We start from the raw sequence: 23,018 nt of genomic DNA, 5'->3' as shown, positions 1-23,018 counted from the left end.
CTATCTCCAAATAGAGAATTTTGGGATTGCATAGCAAGCTCTGTCCACTCATTGGGACATGGTGTGGTATTGACTTACCACATAAAGAGCCAGCTTCCTACACAGGCCGTGTCTCTGCTAAAAAAAAACCACAAGCAACCGCAGACGTGTTTGATTCAGCACACATTTTGCAGGCACCAAATATGACAATATGTTCGATACTTCTGGCAACTTGCTCAGGCAAACAAAATCATTGTACTGAAGTGCCTGAATTAATTTTGACCACTGCAAATTCCTTTGGCCTTGACGGACTGCAATGCTGCCCAGTATAAATAACAGTAGTTAATATTCAAGTATTTAAATCCATCACATTTTGCTTTTCTCAGTGGTTTTCTCCAAGAATGAGTCATTAGGTACACTGCAGCTGGGATCCAACCATTGAGGGCCAGATGTAGCAAGAAGGCAAATTGCGAGTTGCAATTTGCGAGTCCTTCCGACTCGCAAATTGCAACTTGCTATGCAGAACGGTGTCTCAGATACTGTCTGCGAGTCGCTATGGGGTCGCAAAGACCCACCTCATTAATATTAATGAGGTGGGTCGCAATTTGCGCCCCCATTGCGACTATGGGCACTCACGGGGATGGAGGCCTGCTGGGAACAGCAGACCTCCATGTCCGTGACTGCTTTGAAATAAAGCAGTTTTTTTTTCTCCAAGTGTAGCCCGTTTTCCTTAAAGGAAAACGAGCTGCACTTAGAAAAAAAAAAAAAAAAAAAACCTTTAGTTTCGGTATTTTTTCAGGGCAGGTAGTGGTCCCTTGGACCACTGCCTGCTCTGAAAAAATATATTTGGGTCCACTCACAAAGGGGAAGGGGTGCCATGGGGACCCCTTCCAGTTTGCGAGTGGGTTACCATCCACTTCAAGTGGATGGTAACTGCGACTCCATTTGCGACCGCGTATGCGGTCGCAAATGGAATTGCATACCACTGCAAGTCGCAAATAGGAAGGGAACACCCCTTCCTATTTGCGAGTCGGAAATACATTTTGCAAGTCGGTTCCGACTCGCAAAATGCATTTCTGCATAGCAAACACGTTTGCGACTCGCAAACGGCGATTTTCGCGGTTTGCGACTCGCAAATGGTTTGCTACATCTGGCCCTAAATGAGGGAAGTATGGCAAATCAGATAAATCTAAATACTCTGCTGACAGCATTTCTGTTAAATCTACATGAACATTGTGTAATTAGAGGAATCACAGAGGTTAGAAAGTAGCCCAGTAGAAAGTAGAATGGGGAATTAATTTAGAGCTGTCAATATGGTATAGTCAGACTTGTAGTAGTAAGAAACATACGTGGTTTGCTGCATTCTTCAGTGAAGCAATAGTGTTTTCTCGGATCTTAGCAAGTCTGTAATGATACAAAGGGAGGAAAGTGTAGATTACAACCCTGCAAAGTGCAGCAATTACAAGGTAATGACTACATCAGTTCTAACTTATGTCATGCTGATCACCCATCAACACTATGGAGGCCACTACGGAAAGTAGACAATAAGACACAATATTCTTAGCATACTTTCACTCAAATATAATCAAACGCACAAAACATCTACAGAATTACCAACGTTTTCAGTTTTGCATGACAAAAAGTTAGTTACTTGTACTACTAGTTCTCCTTCATGGGTTTCCTCATTCAAGTTTTCGTGGGTTTCGTCACTGAAGTCATAAGCAGCAAATCTTCTTGCCCACTTCTGTGATCTTGGAGCACATTTTTAAATTACATTTATAAAATATTCTCTTGAAAGGAAACTTTAAAAGAAAAATATGCAGCTTATTTGGGCCTAAATTTGATCAATCAATTTACTTTTGGCCCCACAAAAAGAAGCCAATTATATCTGAAAAGGAAGACCGACATCCATCTGCATATTTTTGTACAGTAGCAAAGGGCGATTTAATTTGAAATATCTCAGCTATGAACGGTGCTTCAAAGTTTGCCTTGACATTTAATTTTTTCTTCAATGCTCATTGAGGGTCAATAAGAAGTAGGCAGTACAGGTACCTGATTTCCATTTTAACAATGCATGCCAGGAAAAGTGACATCTAGAAGGGGCTTCACAGGACTTTTCTCAGAGAGGGTCCTGAGAGTGTGCAACAGGACACCTGGGGAACATTTATGTCTCACTGTTCCTCTACTTCTTAGAACTTCTCTAGCATTGTATAAAAACAGATTTTCTACGCCATCTAGTATTCTGTAACCTCCATCAATAACTGTGCCACTTAGCCACAAAGAGAGAGTCTGGTTAACGATGCTGGTTTCTGCTTTGCTCTTACCACACTAGAAACACTTGACAATACATGGAGGCATATTATAGAAAAAAAATAGGATAGTCAGTCAGAAATCACTGGAAAAAATTAATCAGTCTCAGACTAGCTTGGGTGCAAAGAAAAACAAGCATTTTCAATTAAATAGTTCTCGCATTTTCTTGAGTTAGAGCTATTGGCATTGTAAATTCAGAACTGGACTTTCCTTGCCACATAAATTGGTCAACTCTGACTCATAATTTCGTCTTTCCCCACCATGTTTTGGTGGTCACTGGTGACTATTGACATCAGAAATCATAAGCCATTGAGGAGAGACTAGAAGATGAATGCACTACATTGCGATGTGTAAAATCTGAGCAGAAATTGGAAAATAGGGCTGGAAAAGTATTTTCTTTTTAACAAAAATAAATGTCTTGTAGGTTTAGTTACATCCTACCAGAAAGGGCATATTGTGGCTTTCATGGGTGAGTGAACTGACAGGGTATTTCCTTGGAAAATAAGCTTATTTTAGGAGCCACAAGCAAACCAGGACAGCACTGGAACAAAGCCAAAACAAATGTCAGTGACATGGGTGGAACGGAATGCTGCAGTAAAATGCGGACAGCTAACAGCCTAAAACACCCACAGTGAAAGGGGAGCACCAAAGAAATAACAAAAATAGTCTGTCACAACAACAGATAAAGAAACCAAAAGTGGAATAATACAGTAGTTAGTCACGGCTCTGAAACAGTAAAAGGAGGTAGAAAAGGAAGAACTTTCCACTAGCGAGCAAGACTTTTTAATGGATACTGCAACCAACAAATGAAATTGCTCTAGGCAATTTACTAAAAGTATACGTGAGGTTGAACTCTTATGCTCGACCTAAAAATTAGGTTGTAAAGATTTTCATGTTGACTACCTAAAAATAATGTGCGGACCAATGCTCAGAGATCCTCAAATGCTTGAAAAGAAAACCAAGTGACTGCCACTACAGGGCATAATGTGATACTGACACATCGCTGAAAAGCTAATCTAATTTGTTTCATTTACATTTGTCCTTTTTAAAAAAAATATAAATTAGACATATTTAGACTATAGCTAGGCATTTTTAATTCTAAACTGTAATAAAATACACATGTGGACAGATATTTGTTGAAAGTGCTTGGGGATCCCACACATGGGTACTATACAGTGCTTATGACTATCAATGAAGATCACACGAAGGAGAGGTAATTAAGTCATATAGTTACCTATGTTAAACAGGTTAACTATTTCAGCATGACTGTCAACTTTAAAACAGCATTGTGGTTACCAAAATTAATATCCAAGCTAATGGACTCACCTTCATACTGTGTAAAATGCAGTAAGGAACAATTCAAACGGCAAGATAAATTGACTGTTGGTTTCTCCAAAATATGGCACAGGCCAGAATGCATTACCACAATCTCTTTACATAGGATTGTTGAAGCATGAATACTTCGTGCCATGCTTGCAAAAAGTGGGCATTCTTATATAGGTCTTTCAGCTACCTACCATTAGCAACTTTGTGGCACACAACCTGCCAAAATTCAACTTGTGCCATTGTTTTGACAAAAGTATGCAAGTACATTCCACATATACATCTTAATTTCCTAATGGCTAAAATGGCAAATGCAATAATACTGCTATGTCATTTTAAGGTGCAATCCTCTACTTTGCAGTGGACTGTCTTTCTCAAATGAAATTTCAAAACACCAAGATCATAACACTCTGCTATGCATAGAGGTAGGGATTTAACCTAAATGTCAGAAGGTGATTTTATTATTTTCTCATTTATATACTGTTCAATTTGCCATTGTATTGGCACTGCATATGACAACTTAACACTGACCCCTCACTTAATTTACACAATGAATGGTTGGATATTAGGCAGGTTCATGACTTAAACATAACCAAGCACTGCTAGCATAGAAAGTCCTATAAATTCTCCCAACAATGTCATAGGCTGACACAACAACATTTTGATTGGGGCTGTAGGAAAGTACCCTTTCATGGCATGGTTATCCCATTTTCTTCCTGTCAGTGTGTTTGACTGTGTTCACTGGGAGCCTGCTGGACCCCAGTGATCCTGCGCTCTCCCTTCAATCCTGGTTACTTACACCTCACATCTGGCACACTGGTGCCCCCATACAAGTCCCTAGTACGGTACCCAGGGCATTGGGGTACCAGGTGAATCCCCCCCATGAGCTGCAGCATGTATTTTGCCACCATGGGGAGCCAATGCAAAGTTTATCTGCAGGCCTGCCATTGCAGCCTGCGTGCAAGGGTGCATGCACACTTTTCACTACAGGTCACTAAGTCACCCCTAAGATAGGCCCTCCTAGCCCAGAGGGCAGGTAGCTGTGTGTGAAGGCACCCCTGCACTAGCAGAGGTGCCTCCACAAACTCGACTTTCATTTCCCTGGACTTCTTGAGTGTGGGGGCGCCATTTTATCGTGTACTGGACAGGTCACTAGCTAAATCCAGCAACATAATGGTAACTCCAAACCTAGGCATGTTTAGTATCAAACATGTCAGAATCATACCTGTAAGGAAATGCCTTCCTTGGCATTTATCCCTTAACTTTTGCCTTTTGTTGATGCCAGTTATGATTGTAAATGTACTGGGATCCTGCTAACCAGGCCCCAGCACCAGTGTTCTTTCCCTAAACTGTATCTTTGTTCCCACAATTGGCACAGCCCTGGCACACAGATAAGTCCCCAGTAAATGGTACCCCTGGTACCAACGGCCCTGTGACCAGGGAAAGTCTCTAAGGGCTTCAGCATGTATTATGCCACACTGGGGACCCCTCAATCAGCACATGCACACTGCCTCACAGCTTGTGTGTGCTTGTGGGGAGAAAATGACTAAGTCAACATCGCTCTCCCCTCAGGGTGTCATGCCCACCTCTCACTGCCTGTGGCATAGGTAAGTCATCGCCCTAGCAGGCCTTACAGCCTTAAGGCAGGGTGTTCTATACCACAGGTGAGGGCACAGTTGTTTGAGAAATATGCCCCTACAGTGTCTAAGCCGAAACCTTAAGACATTGTAAGTGCAGGGCAGCCATAAGGAGTATATGGTCTGGGAGTCTGTCAATTACGAACTCCACAATGGCTACACTGAAATCTGGTAAGTTTGGTATCAAACTTACCAGCACAATAAATCCCCACAGATGCCATTGTGGGATTTATTAATAAAAGCACACAAAGGGCATCTTAGAGATGCCTCCCTGCATGCCAGTCCGACTCCTAGTGCTAGGCTGATCAGTGCTTGCCAGCCTGCCACAACCAGACAAGTTTCAGGCCACATGGGGTGAAGTGCCTTTGTCACTCTGTGGCCAGGAACAAAGCCTGCAGTGGGTGAAGGTGCTTCTCACCTCACCCTGCAGGAACTGACACCTGGCAGTGAGCCTCAAAGGCTCATGCCTGTTACAGTGCCCCAGGGCGTCCCAACTTGTGGAGATGCCCGCCCCTCCCGACACAGCCCCCACTTTTGGCAGCAAGTCCAGAGGAGATCATGAGAAAAATGAGAAAAACAAGGAAAATCATTGGTTACTGCCCCCGACCTAAACACACCCCTATATTTAGTATTTAGGGGCGACCTTGAACCCAGGAAATCACAATCCTGCAACCTACAACAAGGACTGCTGATCTGAAAGCCCCACAGAACTGACAGACACACCAACTGACTTGGCCCCAGCCCTACCGGCCTGTCTCCAGACTCAAAGAACCTGCACAGCGACGCATCTAGTGGGACCAGCGACCTATGAGGACTCGGAGGACTGACCTCCACCTGAAGGACCAAGAACCTCCTGAGGAAAGTGGCTCTGTCCAGAAACAGCAACAAACTTCCAACAAAGAAGCAATTTAAAGAGAGACTCACTTCCCGCCAGAAGCTTGAGGCCTCACACTCTGCACCCGACACCCCCGGCTCGAGTTTGGAGAAACCAACACTGCAGAGGACTCCCAGGTGACTGCAATGATGTGGACACTCTGAGTCAACCTCCCTGCACCCCCCAACGATGCCTGCATAGAGGATACAGAGACTGTCCCTGACCGCGACTGCCTGGTAACAAAGGAACCAGACACCTGGACGAAGCACTGCACCCACACCCCCCAGGCCCGAGAGGAACCAACTACCAGAGCAGAAGTGACCAGCAGGCGGCCCTCATCCTAGCCCAGTCGGTGGCTGGCCCAAGAATCCCCCCGTGCCCTGCCTGCATCACTAGAGTGACCCCCGAGTCCCTCCATTGCTTTGTATAGCAAACACAATGCCTACTTTGCACACTGCACCCGGCCGCTGATGGCGTGTTGTGTGCTTGGGTGTGTTCCCCCCCGCGCTCTACAAAACCTCCCTGGTCTGCTCCCCGAGGACGCAGGTACTTACCCGTGAGCAGACTGGGACCGGAGCACCCCTGTTCTCCATAGGCACCTATGTGTTTTGAGCCCTCCTTTGACCTCTGCACCTGACCGGCCCTGTGTTGCTGGTACTGTGGCTTTGGGGTTGCCCTGAACCCCTAACTGTGGGCTGCCGATGCCCAGGAGACTGACTGTGGAAGTGCTTTACTTACCTGAAAAACTAACCAAAACTTACCTCCCTCAGGAACTGTTGATTTTTGCACTGTGTCCACTTTTAGAAAAGCTATTTGCCATTTTAACCAAAACTGTGTGTACTACTGTTTTAAATCAAAGTTCTATACTTACCTGTGTGAAGTACCTTGCATTTTATGTACTTACCTCAAATTTAAATCTTGTGGTTTTAAAATAAATTAAGAAAATATATTTTTCTATATAAAAACATATTGGCCTGGAGTTAAGTCTGAGTGTGTGTTCTCATTTATTGCCTGAGTGTGTACAACAAATGCTTAACACTACCCTCTGATAAGCCTACTGTTCGACCACACTATCACAAAATGAAGCATTAGTAATATCTAATTTTGCTACTATCAACTTGTAAGGGGAACCCTTGGACTCTGTGCACACTATCTCTCACTTTGAGATAGTAAATACAGAGCCAACTTCCTACAATACCCCAATACTGTTGCCAGTATGATTGGAAATATGATTCCATGCATTCTGGAGGCTCCTTAGGGGACCCCCAGCATTGCTCCTACCAGCCTTCTGGAGTTTTCCTGGCAGCCCAAGCTGCTGTCACCCCTCAGACAGGTTTTTGCCCTCCTACTGCTTGTACAGATCAAGCCCAGGAAGGCAGAATGAAAATGTCACTTACCCAGTGTACATCTGTTCGTGGCATCAGTCGCTGAGATTCACATGGTATGCATTAGCTCGCCATCTGGTGTTGGGTCGGAGTGTTACAAGTTGTTTTTCTTCGAAGAAGTGTTTGAGTCACTGGACCGAGTGGCTCCTCCTTCTGTGCTCATTGCGCATGGGCGTCGACTCCATCTTCGATTGTTTTCCCCGCAGAGGGTGAGGTAGGAGTTGTACTATAGTAATAGTGCCCGCGCAATGAAGTGTGTAAGTATGTACCTATTAAAGGTTTAAATAATAAATATACAAATGTACAAAATTGAAGGTAACTTCTGAACTGCTACAGGCTTCCGGGGAGGTGGGTGGGCCCATGTGAATCTCAGCGACTGATGCCACGAACAGATGTACACTGGGTAAGTGACATTTTCAGTTCGATGGCATCTGTCGCTGTAGATACACATGGTATGCATAGACTAGTAAGCAGTTATTTCCCCATAAGCGGTGGATTAGCCTGTAGGAGTAGAAGGTGTCTGAAATAGAGTTCTTAATACAGCTTGACCTACTGCGGCTTGTTGTGCGGATAGCACATCTATACAGTAGTGTTTGGTGAATGTGTGAGGCGTAGACCATGTGGCTGCCTTACATATTTCATGCATTGGGATGTTTCCTAAAAAGGCCATTGAAGCACCTTTTTTCCTGGTTGAATGTGCCCTGGGAGTAATGGGCAGTTGTCTTTTTGCTTTAAGGTAGCAGATTTGGATGCATTTAACAATCCATCTGGCTATACCTTGTTTTGATATTGGGTTACCTGCATGAGGTTTTTGGAATGCAATAAATAGCTGTTTAGTCTTTCTGATGTTCTTTGTTCTGTCAATGTAGTACATTAATGCTCTTTTGACATCTAATGTATGTAGTGCTCTTTCAGCCACAGAATCTGGCTGTGGGAAAAAAACAGGTAGTTCTACCGTTTGATTTAGATGGAACGGTGAAATAACTTTTGGTAAAAATGTTGGATTAGGTCGTAGGACGACCTTATTTTTATGTATTTGTATAAAAGGTTCCTGTGTTGTGAACGCTTGAATTTCACTTACTCTTCTCAGAGATGTAATGGCGATGAGAAAGGCAACTTTCCAGGTTAGGAATTGTATTCCGCAAGAGTGCATGGGTTCGAAAGGTGGGCCCATGAGTCTTGTTAGGACCACGTTTAGGTTCCATGAAGGAACAGGTGGTGTTCTTGGTGGTATAATTCTTTTAAGACTTTCTATGAATGCTTTGATGACTGGTATCCTATACAAGGAAGTTGAATAGGTAGTCTGCAGGTATGCAGATATTGCTGCAAGGTGTATTTTAATAGAAGAGAAGGCTAGCCTTGCTTTTTGTAAATGGAGCAAGTAATTTATTATATGTTTTGGAGTTGCGTCTAGTGGTTGTATCTGATTATGATGGCAGTAACAAACAAATCTTTTCCACTTACTTGCGTAGCAGTGTCTAGTGGATGGCCTTCTGGCCTGTTTTATGACCTCCATACACTCTTGGCTAAGTTGTAAGTGTCCGAATTCTAGGATTTCAGGAGCCAGATTGCTAGATTCAGCGATGCTGGATCTGGGTGTCTGATCTGTTGGTTGTGTTGCGTTAACAGATCTGGTTTGTGCGGCAGTTTGATGTGGGGTACTACAGAAAGATCTAGCAGTGTTGTGTACCAGGGTTGTCTTGCCCACGTTGGTGCTATTAAAATGAGTTTGAGTTTGTTTTGACTCAATTTGTTCACTAGATAAGGGAGGAGAGGGAGAGGAGGAAAAGCGTAAGCAAATATTCCTGACCAGTTCATCCATAGGGCATTGCCTTGGGATTGCTTGTGTGGGTATCTGGACGCGAAGTTTTGGCATTTTGCGTTCTCTTTTGTTGCAAATAAGTCTATCTGAGGTGTTCCCCAGAGTATGAAGTAGGTGTTCAGAATTTGTGGGTGGATTTCCCATTCGTGGACTTGTTGGTGATCTCGAGAGAGATTGTCTGCCAGTTGATTCTGGATCCCTGGAATAAACTGTGCTATGAGGCGAATTTGATGGTGGATTGCCCACTTCCATATGTTTTGAGCTAATAAGCTTAACTGCGTTGAATGTGTTCCTCCTTGTTTGTTTAGATAATACATCGTTGTCATGTTGTCTGTTTTGACAAGGATGTATTTGTGGGTTATGATTGGTTGGAAAGCTTTTAGTGCTTGAAAGACTGCTAATAATTCTAGATGATTTATATGCAGTTTTGTTTGATGTATGTTCCATTGTCCTCTTATGGTGTGTTGATTGAGATGTGCTCCCCACCCTGTCATGGAAGCATCTGTTGTTATTACGTACTGTGGCACTGGGTCTTGGAAAGGCCGCCCTTTGTTTAAATTTATACTGTTCCACCATAGAAGCGAGAGGTAAGTTTGGCGGTCTATTAACACCAGATCTAGAAGGTGACCCTGTGCTTGAGACCACTGTGAGGCTAGGCATTGTTGTAAGGGCCTCATGTGCAGTCTTGCGTTTGGGACAATGGCTATGCATGAGGACATCATGCCTAGGAGCTGTAGTATTGTTTTGCTTGTATTGTTTGATTTGGAGACATGTGTTGAATGACTCTGTTGAAATTGTGAATTCTTTGTGGAGTTGGCGTTGCTACTCCTTTTGTCGTGTCTATTATGGCCCCTAGATATTGCTGTACTTTGCTTGGCTGAATGTTGGATTTTGCAAAGTTGACGGTGAACCCTAGTTTGTAGAGGGTTTGTATAACTTGATTTGTGTGGTTTGAGCATTGTGTGAGCGAACTGGTTTTGATTAGCCAGTCGTCTAGATACGGGAATACATGTATTTGCTGCCTTCTGATGTGTGCAGCGACTACTGCTAGGCATTTTGTGAATACCCTTGGAGCGGTTGTTAAACCGAAAGGCAATACTTTGAATTGGTAATGTATTCCTTTGAATACAAACCTTAGATATTTTCTGTGTGATTGATGTATTGGTATATGGAAATATGCGTCTTTGAGGTCTAGGATTGTCATGTAGTTGTGTTTTTTGAGCAATGGTAACACTTCTTGTAGTGTGACCATGTGAAAGTGGTCTGATTTGATGAATGTGTTTACTACTCTGAGGTCCAGAATTGGTCTCAGTGTTTTGTCCTTTTTTGGTATCAAGAAGTACAGTGAATAAACTCCTGTGTTTATTTGTGTGCTTGGTACTAATTCTATTGCTTTTTTTTGCAGTAATGCTTGAACTTCTATCTCTAGAAGCTGTGAATGGTGTTTTGATAAATTTTGTGATTTTGGTGGTATGTCTGGAGGGAATTGCAGGAATTCTATGCAAAAACCATGTTGGATAATTGCTAGGACCCATGTGTCTGTAGTTATTTCCTCCCATGCTTCGTAATATTGACCTATCCTTCCCCCCACTGGTGTTGTGTGGGGGGGGGGGGGGGGGGTGAGTGACGTGTGAGTCACTGCTTGTTGGTAGTGGTTTTGGGGCTTTGAAATCTTCCTCTATTCCTAGGGAATTGCCCTCCTCTATACTGGCCCCGAAAGCCTCCCCTGTACTGTCCCTGGTAGGTGGACGGTGCGGACTGTGAGGTACTGGCTTGTGTGGCCTGACCCCGAAACCCTCCTCTAAAAGGTGTTTTGCGGAAGGTGGTATAAGATCCTCTGCTGTGCGGGGAGTAGAGTGCGCCCATGGCCTTGGCAGTGTCAGTGTCCTTTTTGAGCTTTTCTATGGCTGTGTCGACCTCCGGACCGAACAGCATTTTTTCATTTACTGGCATGTTAAGTACTGCCTGCTGAATTTCTGGCTTGAATCCAGACGTTCTGAGCCATGCGTGCCTACGGATGGTAACCGACGTATTAATGGTCCTTGCGGCTGTGTCTGCTGCATCCATAGAGGAGCGTATTTGATTGTTGGAAATGTTTTGACCTTCTTCAACAACCTGTTTTGCTCTTTTTTGTAGATCTTTTGGGAGATGTTCAATGAGATGCTGCATCTCATCCCAGTGGGCTCTGTCGTATCGCGCTAGCAGCGCTTGTGAGTTTGCGATGCGCCACTGGTTTGCTGCCTGGACAGCGACCCTCTTCCCGGCTGCATCAAACTTTCTGCTTTCTTTATCTGGGGGAGGTGCATCCCCAGAAGTGTGTGAATTTGCCCGTTTTCTGGCAGCCCCTACCACCACAGAATCTGGTGGCAGCTGAGAGGTGATGAATACAGGGTCCGTAGGAGGCGCCTTATATTTTTTGTCCACTCTAGGCGTTACTGCCCTGCTTTTGACTGGCTCTTTGAAGATCTCCTTTGCATGGCGAAGCATGCCTGGGAGCATAGGCAGGCTCTGGTAGGAGCTGTGGGTGGAGGAGAGGGTGTTAAATAAAAAGTCATCCTCTACTTGTTCAGAGTGTAGTTCCACATTATGGAACTGAGCTGCTCTAGCCACCACTTGTGAATAGGCTGTGCTGTCCTCAGGTGGTGATGGCCTAGTTGGGTATGTGTCTGGGCTGTTATCAGACACTGGTGCATCGTACAAGTCCCACGCGTCTTGATCTTGGTCATCGTGGCTCATGGCGGTGTGAGCTGGCGAATGTGACTGGGTGTAAGTTGGTGAAGCCGGAGTTACAGGTGGAGGCGAGGGAGGAGGTGTTACCGTCTTTGCTGTTTGTTGCTGAGGAGCCTCTCGTGCTACAAACTGAAGTGTTCTCTTTCTTTTGACAGGTGGAAGGGTACTGATCTTCCCTGTCCCCTGCTGAATAAAGATACGCTTCTGCGTGTGATCCACTTCAGTGGATTGCAGTTCCTGTTCGAATCTGTGTCTTTTCATTTGTGAAGACATAGAAAGTTCTTCAGTATAGGAGCCTGAAACTGGGTCTGTTGGTGCTTTTTTCGGCTCCGAAAACCCTGTTGTTTGTTTTTTCGGCTCCGAGGTAACCTTCCTCTTCTTTTGTGCCGAAAAATCTTGGCCTCTATGATCTTCGGCGCCACTGTCTCGGCGTCGATCCGTGTCGACACCGAACTCTCGGTGTCGATGCTTCTCTTTAGCACTCTCTCGGTCCCGAGGAGGCTGCGTGCCGGTGTCTCGACCGGAGTCGGACGATCTCGACACTGAATGGGCCTTTTTCGGTGCCGATTGTTGGTCACCGCGAATTTGGGTTGAGCCATGGCCGGTTGGCAGTGGCGTCCCCCTGGCCTTTTTGCCTTTTTTAATTTCTGATCTCGACGTCTTACTCACTGTTTTTGGATGGTCGAGTTCGTCGGAGTCTGAATCCTGGATGGAAAAGGATTCCTCCTGTTCCTCTTCTGTCTCGAACTGTCGATGCTCTTTTGGCGTGGACGCCATCTGCAGTCTTCTCGCTCGACGGTCGCGCAGAGTTTTTCGGGACCGGAACGCCCGACAGGCCTCACAGGATTCTTCGCTGTGCTCGGGTGACAGGCACAGGTTACAGACCGAGTGTTGGTCCGTATAAGGATATTTGTTGTGGCATTCAGGGCAGAATCGAAACGGGGTCCGTTCCATCGGCGTTGTTCTCCACGCGGTCGGGCCGACTAGGCCCCGACGGTGTGCCGAAATCTACCCCGAAGGGCACCGAAGCGCTTCGATGTTCAATGCGTTGTCGTATGTGTTTATCTCGAACCGGATCGCAACGATACCGTCGAAAATCTTCCGTTTTCAGATATCTTTGCGTTCCGAAACTCGGAGCGACAGGAACACGTACGAACCCGATGGCGGAAAGAAAACAATCGAAGATGGAGTCGACGCCCATGCGCAATGAGCACAGAAGGAGGAGCCACTCGGTCCAGTGACTCGAAAACACTTCTTTGAAGAAAAACAACTTGTAACACTCCGACCCAACACCAGATGGCGAGCTAATGCATACCATGTGTATCTACAGCGACAGATGCCATCGAACCAAAGGATTTCTTTTGGGAAAGGGGATAGAACACCTCTCCCTTTGGAAATGTGTGACATGGTTTGGGAGGGGTAGCCTCCCCAAGCCACTGGTGTGCTTTGAAGGGCACATTTGGTGCCCTCCATGCATAAACCAGTCTACACCAGTGGAGGGACCTCCAGTCCATGCTCTGGCGCAAAACTGGACAATGGAAACCACTCCCCTGCCCATCACCACCCCATAGGTGGCGCCCAGAGCTCCTCCAGAGGGTCCCTGGGTTCTGCCATCTTAAATATAAGGTTGGCAGGGACCTCCGGGAGCATCTGAGTGGCCACGTCAGGCTGGTGGCATCGAAGCCCCTGCCTGATAGGTGGTTACCTGGCTAGGAGACCAACCTCCCTTTCAGGGCTATTTAGGGTCTCTCTTTTGGGTGGGTCCTCAGATTCAGCTTGCAAGATTCCAGCACGCCTCCTCTGCATCCTCTACTTTGACTTCTAGCCACTGGGACCGTGACTGGACCCTCCGGAAACTGACAATCTGCATCCACGATGAAGACTCAGCTTGCCAAATTGTTTCCACTGCTCCTTTCAGTTTCTGCAATATTTCCCCAGCTATGCAACCTCTGAGGGCGGCAAGTCTTCAGTCTGCACAAGAGGGAAGAAGGAATCTCCCTTTGTGTGAAGGAGTCACTCCCCTGCATCCACAGGCACCAACTGTAACGATCACCAGCTGCGAGGATCTCCTCTCATCCTGAGCTGCATGGATCCTGCATAACGGGTGGTGGTCTGAAGTAGTCCTCTTGGTCCTCTATGCCAGCTGTCAACTTTAGTGGAAGTAAGCCCTTTCCTTCCCACGCAGAACATTACCCTGTGCACCACGTTCTTTGCAGTTACCAAGGCTTGTTGGCATCTCCTCCAAGAGATCTTCAGGATCCGTGTATCCCCAGCCCCCAACACCTTCCTGCGACGCATAGTACTCTGCGTGCTTCTTCTGCGGCGTGGGACCCCTCTCTAGTTATGCTGCGTGGGCTCCACTGTGACTTCTGGTTCCTCTTCCAGTGAGTCTCCTGTGGGGGCTGCCTCTTCTTCTGTGGATTCTCTGCCTTGCTGAGGGTCCCCCTAGAACTTCCCCTGTGTGTTGAGTCCTCCTGGACCTTTCTGGTCCCCAGCAGCTCCACTTTTGCTTCATCGCGACTTCCGTCTTTAACAAGGCTTGTTGGTGGCTTTTCTAAGCCACTGACTGACTGCAATCATCCATCCGCGTGGGGTGACTAGTGCATCCTCCAGGAACTCTTCACCTGCTCCAGGGCTGCATTCTTGACCGGCTTCATCCTACCGTCAATCAACTCCTGGAACCACAGCTGGGTGGGTAGTAGCTCCTGCTCCCCTGGACTCTTCTGTGACTTCTGGAGTTGGTCCCCTTTTTCCACAGGTCTTTCTCTTCAGGAAACCAATGCTGGTTTCTAGCAGTCTTACGTGGGTGTTGCATTTTCTTCTTTCTTCTTCCTTTTCCTTTTGGGTGGTTTGGGGAAGATCCTGCTACTTACCTTTTCTCTCCTGGTCACAAGGGGGGCCCTCTGGTACTTACCTTTTGGGGTTCCTAGTTCCTCCCGCTCCCCTCTACACATTCCACTTACATAGGTTGGGGTCCTGCTTTCACATTGTGATTTTTAGTATATGGTTTGGTCTCCCCCTAGGGTCGCTATTATGTATTGTTATTTTACTGTTTTCTATTGCTTTTCATGTCCATTCCTGATTACTAATGTGAAAATAACTGTTTACTCACCTGCTAATAGAGCATTGCCTAAACTGTACTTAGTATTTGTGTTGCCATAATAAAGTACCTTTATTTTTGTAACACTGTGTGGTTCTTTTATTTGTGTAACTGCTGTGTGACTATAGTGGTATTGCAGAAGCTTTGCATTTCTCCTAGAAAGTCTTGGCTGCTCATCCACCGCTGGCTCTAGGGAGCCCTGGCTTCCTAAACACTGTCTACACCTCACTAATAGGTAATACCTGGACCTGGTATAAGATAACACTATAGGTGCTCACCACACACCAGGCCTGCTTCCTACAGTTACCCCCCCACACTTTTTGCCTGATATTGATGCTGATTTGACAGAGTGTGCGGGTATTGGCTAACCAGACCCCAGCACCAGTGTTCTTTCCCTAAACTGTACCATTGTACCACACAATTGGCACACGCCTGGCACATAGCCAAGTCCCTTGTAAAAGATACCAGTGGGACCAAGGGCTCTGTGACCAGGGAAGGTCCGTAATAGCTGCACCATGTATTGTAGTACCCTATGGGCCCCTCACTATGCCCATGTACACTGCCATTGCAGATTGTGTGTGCTGGTGGGGAGAAAAAGGTAAAGTCAACATGCCATCCCTCTCAGGGTGCCATGTCCACCAACCACTGCCTGTTAGGTAAGTCACCCCTCTAGCAGGCCTTCCAGGCCTAAGGAAGTGTGCACTATAATATAGATAAGGGCAAAGCTGCATGAGCAATATGCCCCTACAGTGTTGAAGTTCATTCTTAAGACATTGAAAGTGCAGTGTGGCCATATTAAGAACATGGGCTGGGAGTTTGTCATTACAGACTCCACAGCTCCATGATAGCTTCACTGAATACTGGGAAGTTTGTTATCAAACATCGCAGCACAATAAACCCACACTGATGCCAGTGTTGCATTTATTGTACAATGTACCCAGAGGGCATCTTAGAGATACCCCTGTATTTTACCCAGCCCTTTTGTGTAAGGCTGCCCAGTCCGTGCCAACCTGCCGTTAAAAGACACGTTTCTGACCCCATGTGGTGCTCTCCTTGTACTCTCTGGAGTCAGTAACAAAGCCTACTCTGGGTGGAGGTGCTTCACACCTCACACCTGCAGGGACTGCAAAACTTGGTGGTGAGCCTCAAAGGCTCAAGCTTCCTGTAACAGTGCCACAGAGCACTCCAGCTAGTGGAGATGCCCTCCCCGGACAAAGTCCCACTTTTGGGGGCAAGCCCGGTGGCAAAATTAGGTAAAACAACGAGGAGTGACCACTCCAGCTAGGACCACCCCCAAGGTGTCCAGAGCGGAAGTGACCCCCTCCCTGCAGAATCTTCCATCTTGGTTTGGTTGGACAAGGACCAATAGGGTTAGGAGTGTGCCCCTCTCCCCAGAAAGAGTGGGCACAGGAAGGGTGTAGCCACATTAAGGTACAGTAGCCATTGGCTACTAACCTCTCACCCCTGTATGACCCCTAAATCTAGGATGTAAGTGCTCCCCTGAACCTAGCCTATGAGGTTTCTAGCAACATCAAGACAAGAAGAAAGGAGGACTGCTAAGCCAGCCCCTCAGCAGTGAAGACTCCAGACGACAACTGACTTGGCCCAAGCCCTACCGGTCTGTCTGCAGCGTAGAATACTCTTTCAAAAGGTGACGTATCCTGCAGGATACGTAACCTCTCCAAACCCCCAGAGGACTACCTGCACACCAAAGGACCAAGAACTCTTGAGGACTGCGGCCCTGTCCACAAGAAAATCTAAGAAAGACTCTAGAATCGCCCCGGATCCGCAAGTTTTGCCTACTCTGCACCAGACACCCATGGCCCATGTCCAGGTGGCCCACTGGACCAGAGGGGCTCCCCCAGGCGATTATGACCTTGTGACCACCCTGGGCTGACCCCTCCTGGCCAACACGCCGCCTGCAGCCCAAATATGGAGGACCCCCTGACCGCGAGAGAACTGGACAAAGATACCAGTTGCCCAAAGGTACCACTGCACCCGAGTCCCCCTGGCCTTGGGGAATCAGACCAGGTCCAGCAACATTCAACAGGTGGCCCTCCTCCTTGTCCAGCCTGTGATTTCCCGTAACCAACCCCCTGGACCAGCCTGCTGCATCTTTGTGGCCCTGGGGTCCCCGTACTGAAAGCCCAATGCGTTTTTTGCACCCTGCACGTAGCCGGCCCTGTGCTGCTGAGGGTGTGTTTTTGGTGCTAACCTGTGGCCCTGCCGGTGCTCACCTAAATCCCCCTACGTCTGCCCATCCAAAGACACGGGTACTTACCTGCAGGCAGATCTCTTCCAAGCACCCCCAGTCGTCATAAGATTCCATTACAAACCCGAAGCCAACTTTGACCTCTACACCCAGCTGGCCCAGTGTTGCTAGGGGTGCACTTTTGGGGTCAGCCTAAACATTGACCAGTGGACATCCTAACCCCCGAAGATTGGAATTCGAAGTCGTGTACTTACCTGTTTTCTGTGTGGTTACTTCCCCCACAGGCCTCTATGGACTCCTATGGAAAATTGCACCATGTCAACTTTTGAAATAGAAAATTGCTACTTACTTGTAAACTGCTTTATCTCCTAAAAACAAACAAAGCACATTTGATAAATATGCTTGATATCTACTTACAACTGTACATACCTGCAATAAAGTTCTTCTGGTTCTAGTAATAAAGTAACAAATATGTTTTTGCTATATATAAAAACAATTGGCCTAGAGTTAGTCATTGAGTGTGTGCCTCATTTATTGCTTGTGTCTACAGCAAGTGCGTTGCACTACACTCTGATAAGTCTAACTGCTTGACCACACTACCACAAAAGAGAGCATTAGTATTATCTACTTTAGCCTCTGTTAAGCCTCGGGGGAACCCCTTGACTCTGTGCACACACTATCTTATTTTTATATAGTATATAGAAAGCCAGCGTCCTACAATTATTGGCCTCCCTTCACCTCACACTGCACTGGCTGACAGTATGGGAACTATTTCACAACATCAACTTTGTTCAAACCACATAAAGTTAATAATATAATGAGCAAGTGTGGCAATAGATCTATCCTCCTTCGTTAATGTCTGAAAGAAATGAGGGCCAATCCAAGGTTGCCCCAGCTGACTGACTAGGATTGGTGGTCGGTAGCTTTTTAATTGTCATTCTTACCCAATGGGTGCATTCTCCTTACAACTATTAAAGACTGCCATCTTTAGGTGTTGCTCAGTCCCTGAGGGCTACCTAACGAAACAGAGCCAACAGGCCACCCACACATTCAAACAAAGAAGGGAAACACAGCAAACGCCATGTCCTTGCATGCATTCTGCCACCTAATCAGGCTACTTTCATAATTAGTTTTGGTGCATGTAGTTGCACTAAACGTGCAAACTGTGCAGCAGTATATAATTTAAATGAATGTGCAAACTGTGCAACAGTGTTTTCACTTTGAATGTTTAAGTTGCCAATTATTTTTGCATTCCTGTAAATGCTTAGTGGCATACCATCTACTTTATGTTTTATTTCCAAGTGTATTCTGCTTTCAGAACCTCCTTTCCTCTTGTGTTTGGCACATAAATGATCTCTCTTCACATCAACATTTCAGTGCAGTGGTTCCCAACCTTTTGACATCTGTGGACCCCCACTTTACCATTACTGGAAACCAGGGACCCCCACTGAATCATCATTGGAATCGGAGACCACCCCACCCTCCACCTCCCCCCCTCAACCCCCCCCCCCCACTGAGTCACTAATTTTATAAGCAGTTGCAGACCCCCTGAGGAGGCACTGCGGACCCCCCGGGGTCCCTGGACCATAGGTTGCAGACCACAGCTTTAGTTAGTGGAACAATAACTGATGCACTTTATTCTTGAAAGACAAATGTCATACCAAATTAATCTGAGACAATAACAGTTTTCTGTGGGAATTGCAGTGACGTGTGTAATCGCGTAATTGGGTACTAGGAGTTTGGACATCTTTTGGTCTTAACTTTTTTGTATAAAGTACAAAGTTTTGTCTAAAGTATACGGTGGGGGTATCTTAACTACTGAACACACAGGATAAACAGACAGTCAAGCTAATGCAGTGAAAATGTGACACAGCTTTGTTATTAAAGAACCAAAAGGTTACAAAGCACTTCAGATCCGCAAATCACATAAAAATACTGTTGACATATTCACGCACAGCACACCAATGTTTGATTAGTAACTTACTGTGTGGTTGTGGTAGAGTTCCCTGCACCTCTATGTCCAACATCTAAAGGTGTTCTTGGCTTCCAGTATTTTGAAAATGAACTGCTCATGTCACAACTATAGTTCTTTATTGGTTTGATAACAATGAAGTCAACTATAAATGGAAATAACTTGGTTTAGTACCACAGCATTTTCTTTTGGCAACCTGATTTAGTTTCCTTTGCACTTGACACAGGCTGGATAGCAGAAGTATATGTTATCTATTTCCAAGTAATGTGACTAAGGACAGGCTCGCTTGTTTTGATTTCTAGCGAGCTTTAATACTATAAATATATACTTTTCACAAAAGTAATGTATAAACACTTAAAATTATTTCCAGCACTAGTGCAGTGTATCGACAAGCTGCAGAATAAAAGAACAAGTTACTTACTTTTGGTAACACAGTATCTGGCAGAGACAGGATATAGCCGCAGATTCCTCAGGTTAGAATCTTCCCCTGACACGAGCCTGGATCTGGAAACTTTTGCACGTCAGAAAAGGGCATTGCGCGAGCAGTATTGATGCCATCTACCGGAAGTGATATCAGTAGAGTCCATATAACCCCTTCACCAAGATCTGTTTCTTCTGTGACTATTGTCCTCGCTCAAAACGTGGAGCCACATATAGGAACTACCTATCGAAACAGTGTGCTAAAATAAAAGACACCTTTGTGTCAAATAGTCACTGAATTCTCAATTCAGGATGTGAATTTCCATCACGAAATCTTTGAGACAAGAGATGACTCAGTAGAGCAGGGAGGAGTCTTAAGGAATCTGCAGCTAGATCCTGTCTCTATCAGTAACCCAGAGGAGGGGTTACGAACTGAGACCTTTAAAAAAGGCTGTAAGTATCACAAAACCGGTCTAGAGCAAGAGAAAAAGACCACAATCATAATTAAGGTGAGTAATAAAATACTATATGACCTCAAAACCTGTGAAAGGAACCACCAGTAAATAAAATCATAAGACATAAGAAACAGGTCTCATCCATGTTAGTATGTCAAAAGTGTGCCAGAAGCAACAACAACATCGAGAGTCTCCAGCCAGAAGAAAACCAGTCTAGTAAAAGAAATTGGTCATGCATTTATAAGAATACCCATGAGGAAACAATTACTGTTTACTAAAAGAACTGTATAAAGGATCACAATACGGAAAGGTTACAAAAAGGTTAACAGCATGGAGATAGCACCACCCATGATCAAGACCATTAAAAATATGGCTTTAAAACAAAACCAGTGTAAAAAAAAAAAATCAAAAAGGCCGGGCATTTGTAAGAATTTAGGTGAGCCCTAACATATTTCATGAAGTGAAACTCGTGGGAGGAACAACGGATAAGGAGTCAAACATTGGAAACCTGGAATAAAGAAAATCCATGTTAATATAACCAATTGGTGTTAGAGGGGAACTAACAAAATTAATACAAAACACATGCTCCTTTAATGAGATCCGAACCCATGCATGAGCACAAATATTACTGTGGAAAAGACCACAGCAATAAAACTCAAATAGACAAAGAAAACATGGGTAAGAAAGTCTCCCTATGACCACAGCACAGTATTGCCAAATGAGCTAGTGAAAATCAATCCATTTGTTTTCTAGAGACCGAACCTGCATGCTCTACCTTGTTAGAACACAGAGCAGCATAACATGCCATTGAGCAGTACCTCTTACCACGTAAAGGTATACCCTAACCAGACCTACACTCTAAGACACACACAGAATGATTATCTCTTGCAGAGAAAGCATACAAGTGCTCTGTTTTTTTTATTTTTTTTTAAAGAAGTTGAAGACAACAATAGCAACCATTTGCATATAATTATACTTTCCCCCAGGAAAAGTAGCTAGAGATGCTAAAATTTTCAAGATATTATTATTATATATACACACACCAACTGACATAGGAGTATAAAACAATTTCCTATGTTGTAACTATCAAAATAAAACAGTATATATATATATATATATATATATATATATATATATATATATATATATAAAGTGCCCTTTTTGGTATGGTTATACACCCCCCCCCCCCCTTTTTTTTTGGGGCCTGATATTGATGCTGACTTGACAGAGAGTGCTGGGATCCTGCTAACCAGGCCACAGCACTAGTGTTATTTCCTTAAAAATGTACCACTGCTTCCATAATTGCCACACAGTTAAGTCCCTTGTAAAAGGTACCTATGATACCAAGGCCCCTGTGGCCAAGGAAGGTCCCAAAGTACTGCAGCCTGTATTATGCCACCCTGGGGGACCTCTCACCAAGTACATGCACACTGCCATTACAGCTTCTGTGTGCAGGTGGGGAGCAAAAGACAAAGTCGACATGGCACCCTTCTCAGGGTGCCTCGCCTTGCCCACAAGCCACTGCTTGGCAAAGGTAAGTCACCCCTATAGTAGGTCTTACAGCCCTAAGGCAGTATGAACTATACCGCAGGTGAAGGCATACTTGCATGAGCAATATGCCCCTACAGTGTAAGTCCATTCTTGGACATTGTAAGTGCAGTGTGGCCATACTGAGTATATGGGCTGGGAGTTTGTCATTATGAACTCCACAGCTCCATAATGGCTTCAATAAAGTCTAGGAATTTCGGTATCAAACCCCTCAGCACAATAAACCCACACTGATGCTAGTGTTGATTTGACTGAAACATGCACCAAGAGGGCATCTTAAATATGCCCACTGCATTTTAGCCACACTTCTAGTGCAGGTCTGACCGGTATGTGCCAGCCTGCCAATTCCAGACACGTTTCTGACCACATGGGGAGAGAGCCTTTGTGCTTTTCATGGCCAGAAACAAAGCCTGCACTGGGTGGACGTGCTTCACACTCCTCCCACCCCTCTTGCATGATCTGTAAGGCCTAGTGGTGAGCCTGAAAGGGTCAGGCTTCTTGTTCGAGTGGCCCACGGCTCTTCAGCTAATGGAGATGCCTGCCTGCCGGACAAAGCCCCACTTTTGACGGCAAGTCCAGCGCGACAAAGTTAGGAAAAAACAAGGAGTAACAACTTCAGCTGGGAACACCCCTAAGGTGTCCAGAGCTGAAGTGAACCCCCTCCTTGCAAAATCCTCCATCTTGTTTTGGAGGACAGGGACCAATAGGGTTAGGTCTATGTCCCCCTCCCCAAAGAGAGTGGACACCAAAAGGGTGTAGTCACCCTCAGGGATAACAGCCATTGGACACTGCCCAAGACCCCTGTAACACCCCTGAATACAGAATTTAAGGGCCTCCTTGAACCTAGCTCATCAGATTCATGGCAACCTCAAGAAGATGACAAGAAGAAAGGACTGCTAAGCTGACCCCAAGCAGAGAAGACTGAAGACAGCAACTGACTTGGCCCCAGCCCTACAAGCCTGTCTCCAGCTTCTGAAGCCCTGCTACAAACAGGCGACGCATCATGTAGGACCAGTGACTTCATGAGGACTGCCTGAACCCCAGAGGGCCAAGATCTCCTGTGGACAGCAGCCCTGTCCAGAACAAAATTCCCCCCAAAAAAAGATTGGACCGCCCTGGATCCGCAAGTACTGCCAACTCTGCACCCGACGTCCACGTCCCATATCCAGGTAACCTAACTGACTAGAGCTGGTCCCCAGGCGATTCTGACCTAGTGTCCACCCTGGGTTGACCCCTCCTGTCCAACATGAC

The 23,018-nt window shown here is 45.6% G+C and overlaps 1 protein-coding gene across 5 annotated transcripts in view; it reads right to left on the bottom strand.

Moving 5' to 3' along the window:
* Window positions 1-23,018, bottom strand: part of GPCPD1 (glycerophosphocholine phosphodiesterase 1) — a 741,593-nt gene that overhangs the window by 334,967 nt on the left and 383,608 nt on the right. For all 5 annotated transcript variants that reach the window (XM_069234162.1, XM_069234166.1, XM_069234163.1 and 2 more), the window contains exons 10-11: window positions 19,357-19,489; window positions 1,329-1,383 (exon numbers count right to left, since the gene is read on the bottom strand). In XM_069234162.1, the coding sequence (XP_069090263.1) occupies window positions 1,329-1,383; window positions 19,357-19,489 (188 nt within the window). The remainder of the gene's footprint in view (window positions 1-1,328; window positions 1,384-19,356; window positions 19,490-23,018) is intronic.

This window comes from Pleurodeles waltl, chromosome 5, assembly GCF_031143425.1.
Source record: "Pleurodeles waltl isolate 20211129_DDA chromosome 5, aPleWal1.hap1.20221129, whole genome shotgun sequence".
In the NCBI taxonomy this organism is placed as follows: domain Eukaryota; kingdom Metazoa; phylum Chordata; class Amphibia; order Caudata; family Salamandridae; genus Pleurodeles; species Pleurodeles waltl.
Note: the sequence above shows the minus strand (reverse complement) of the source record. Positions and strands in the feature narration are given on the sequence as shown.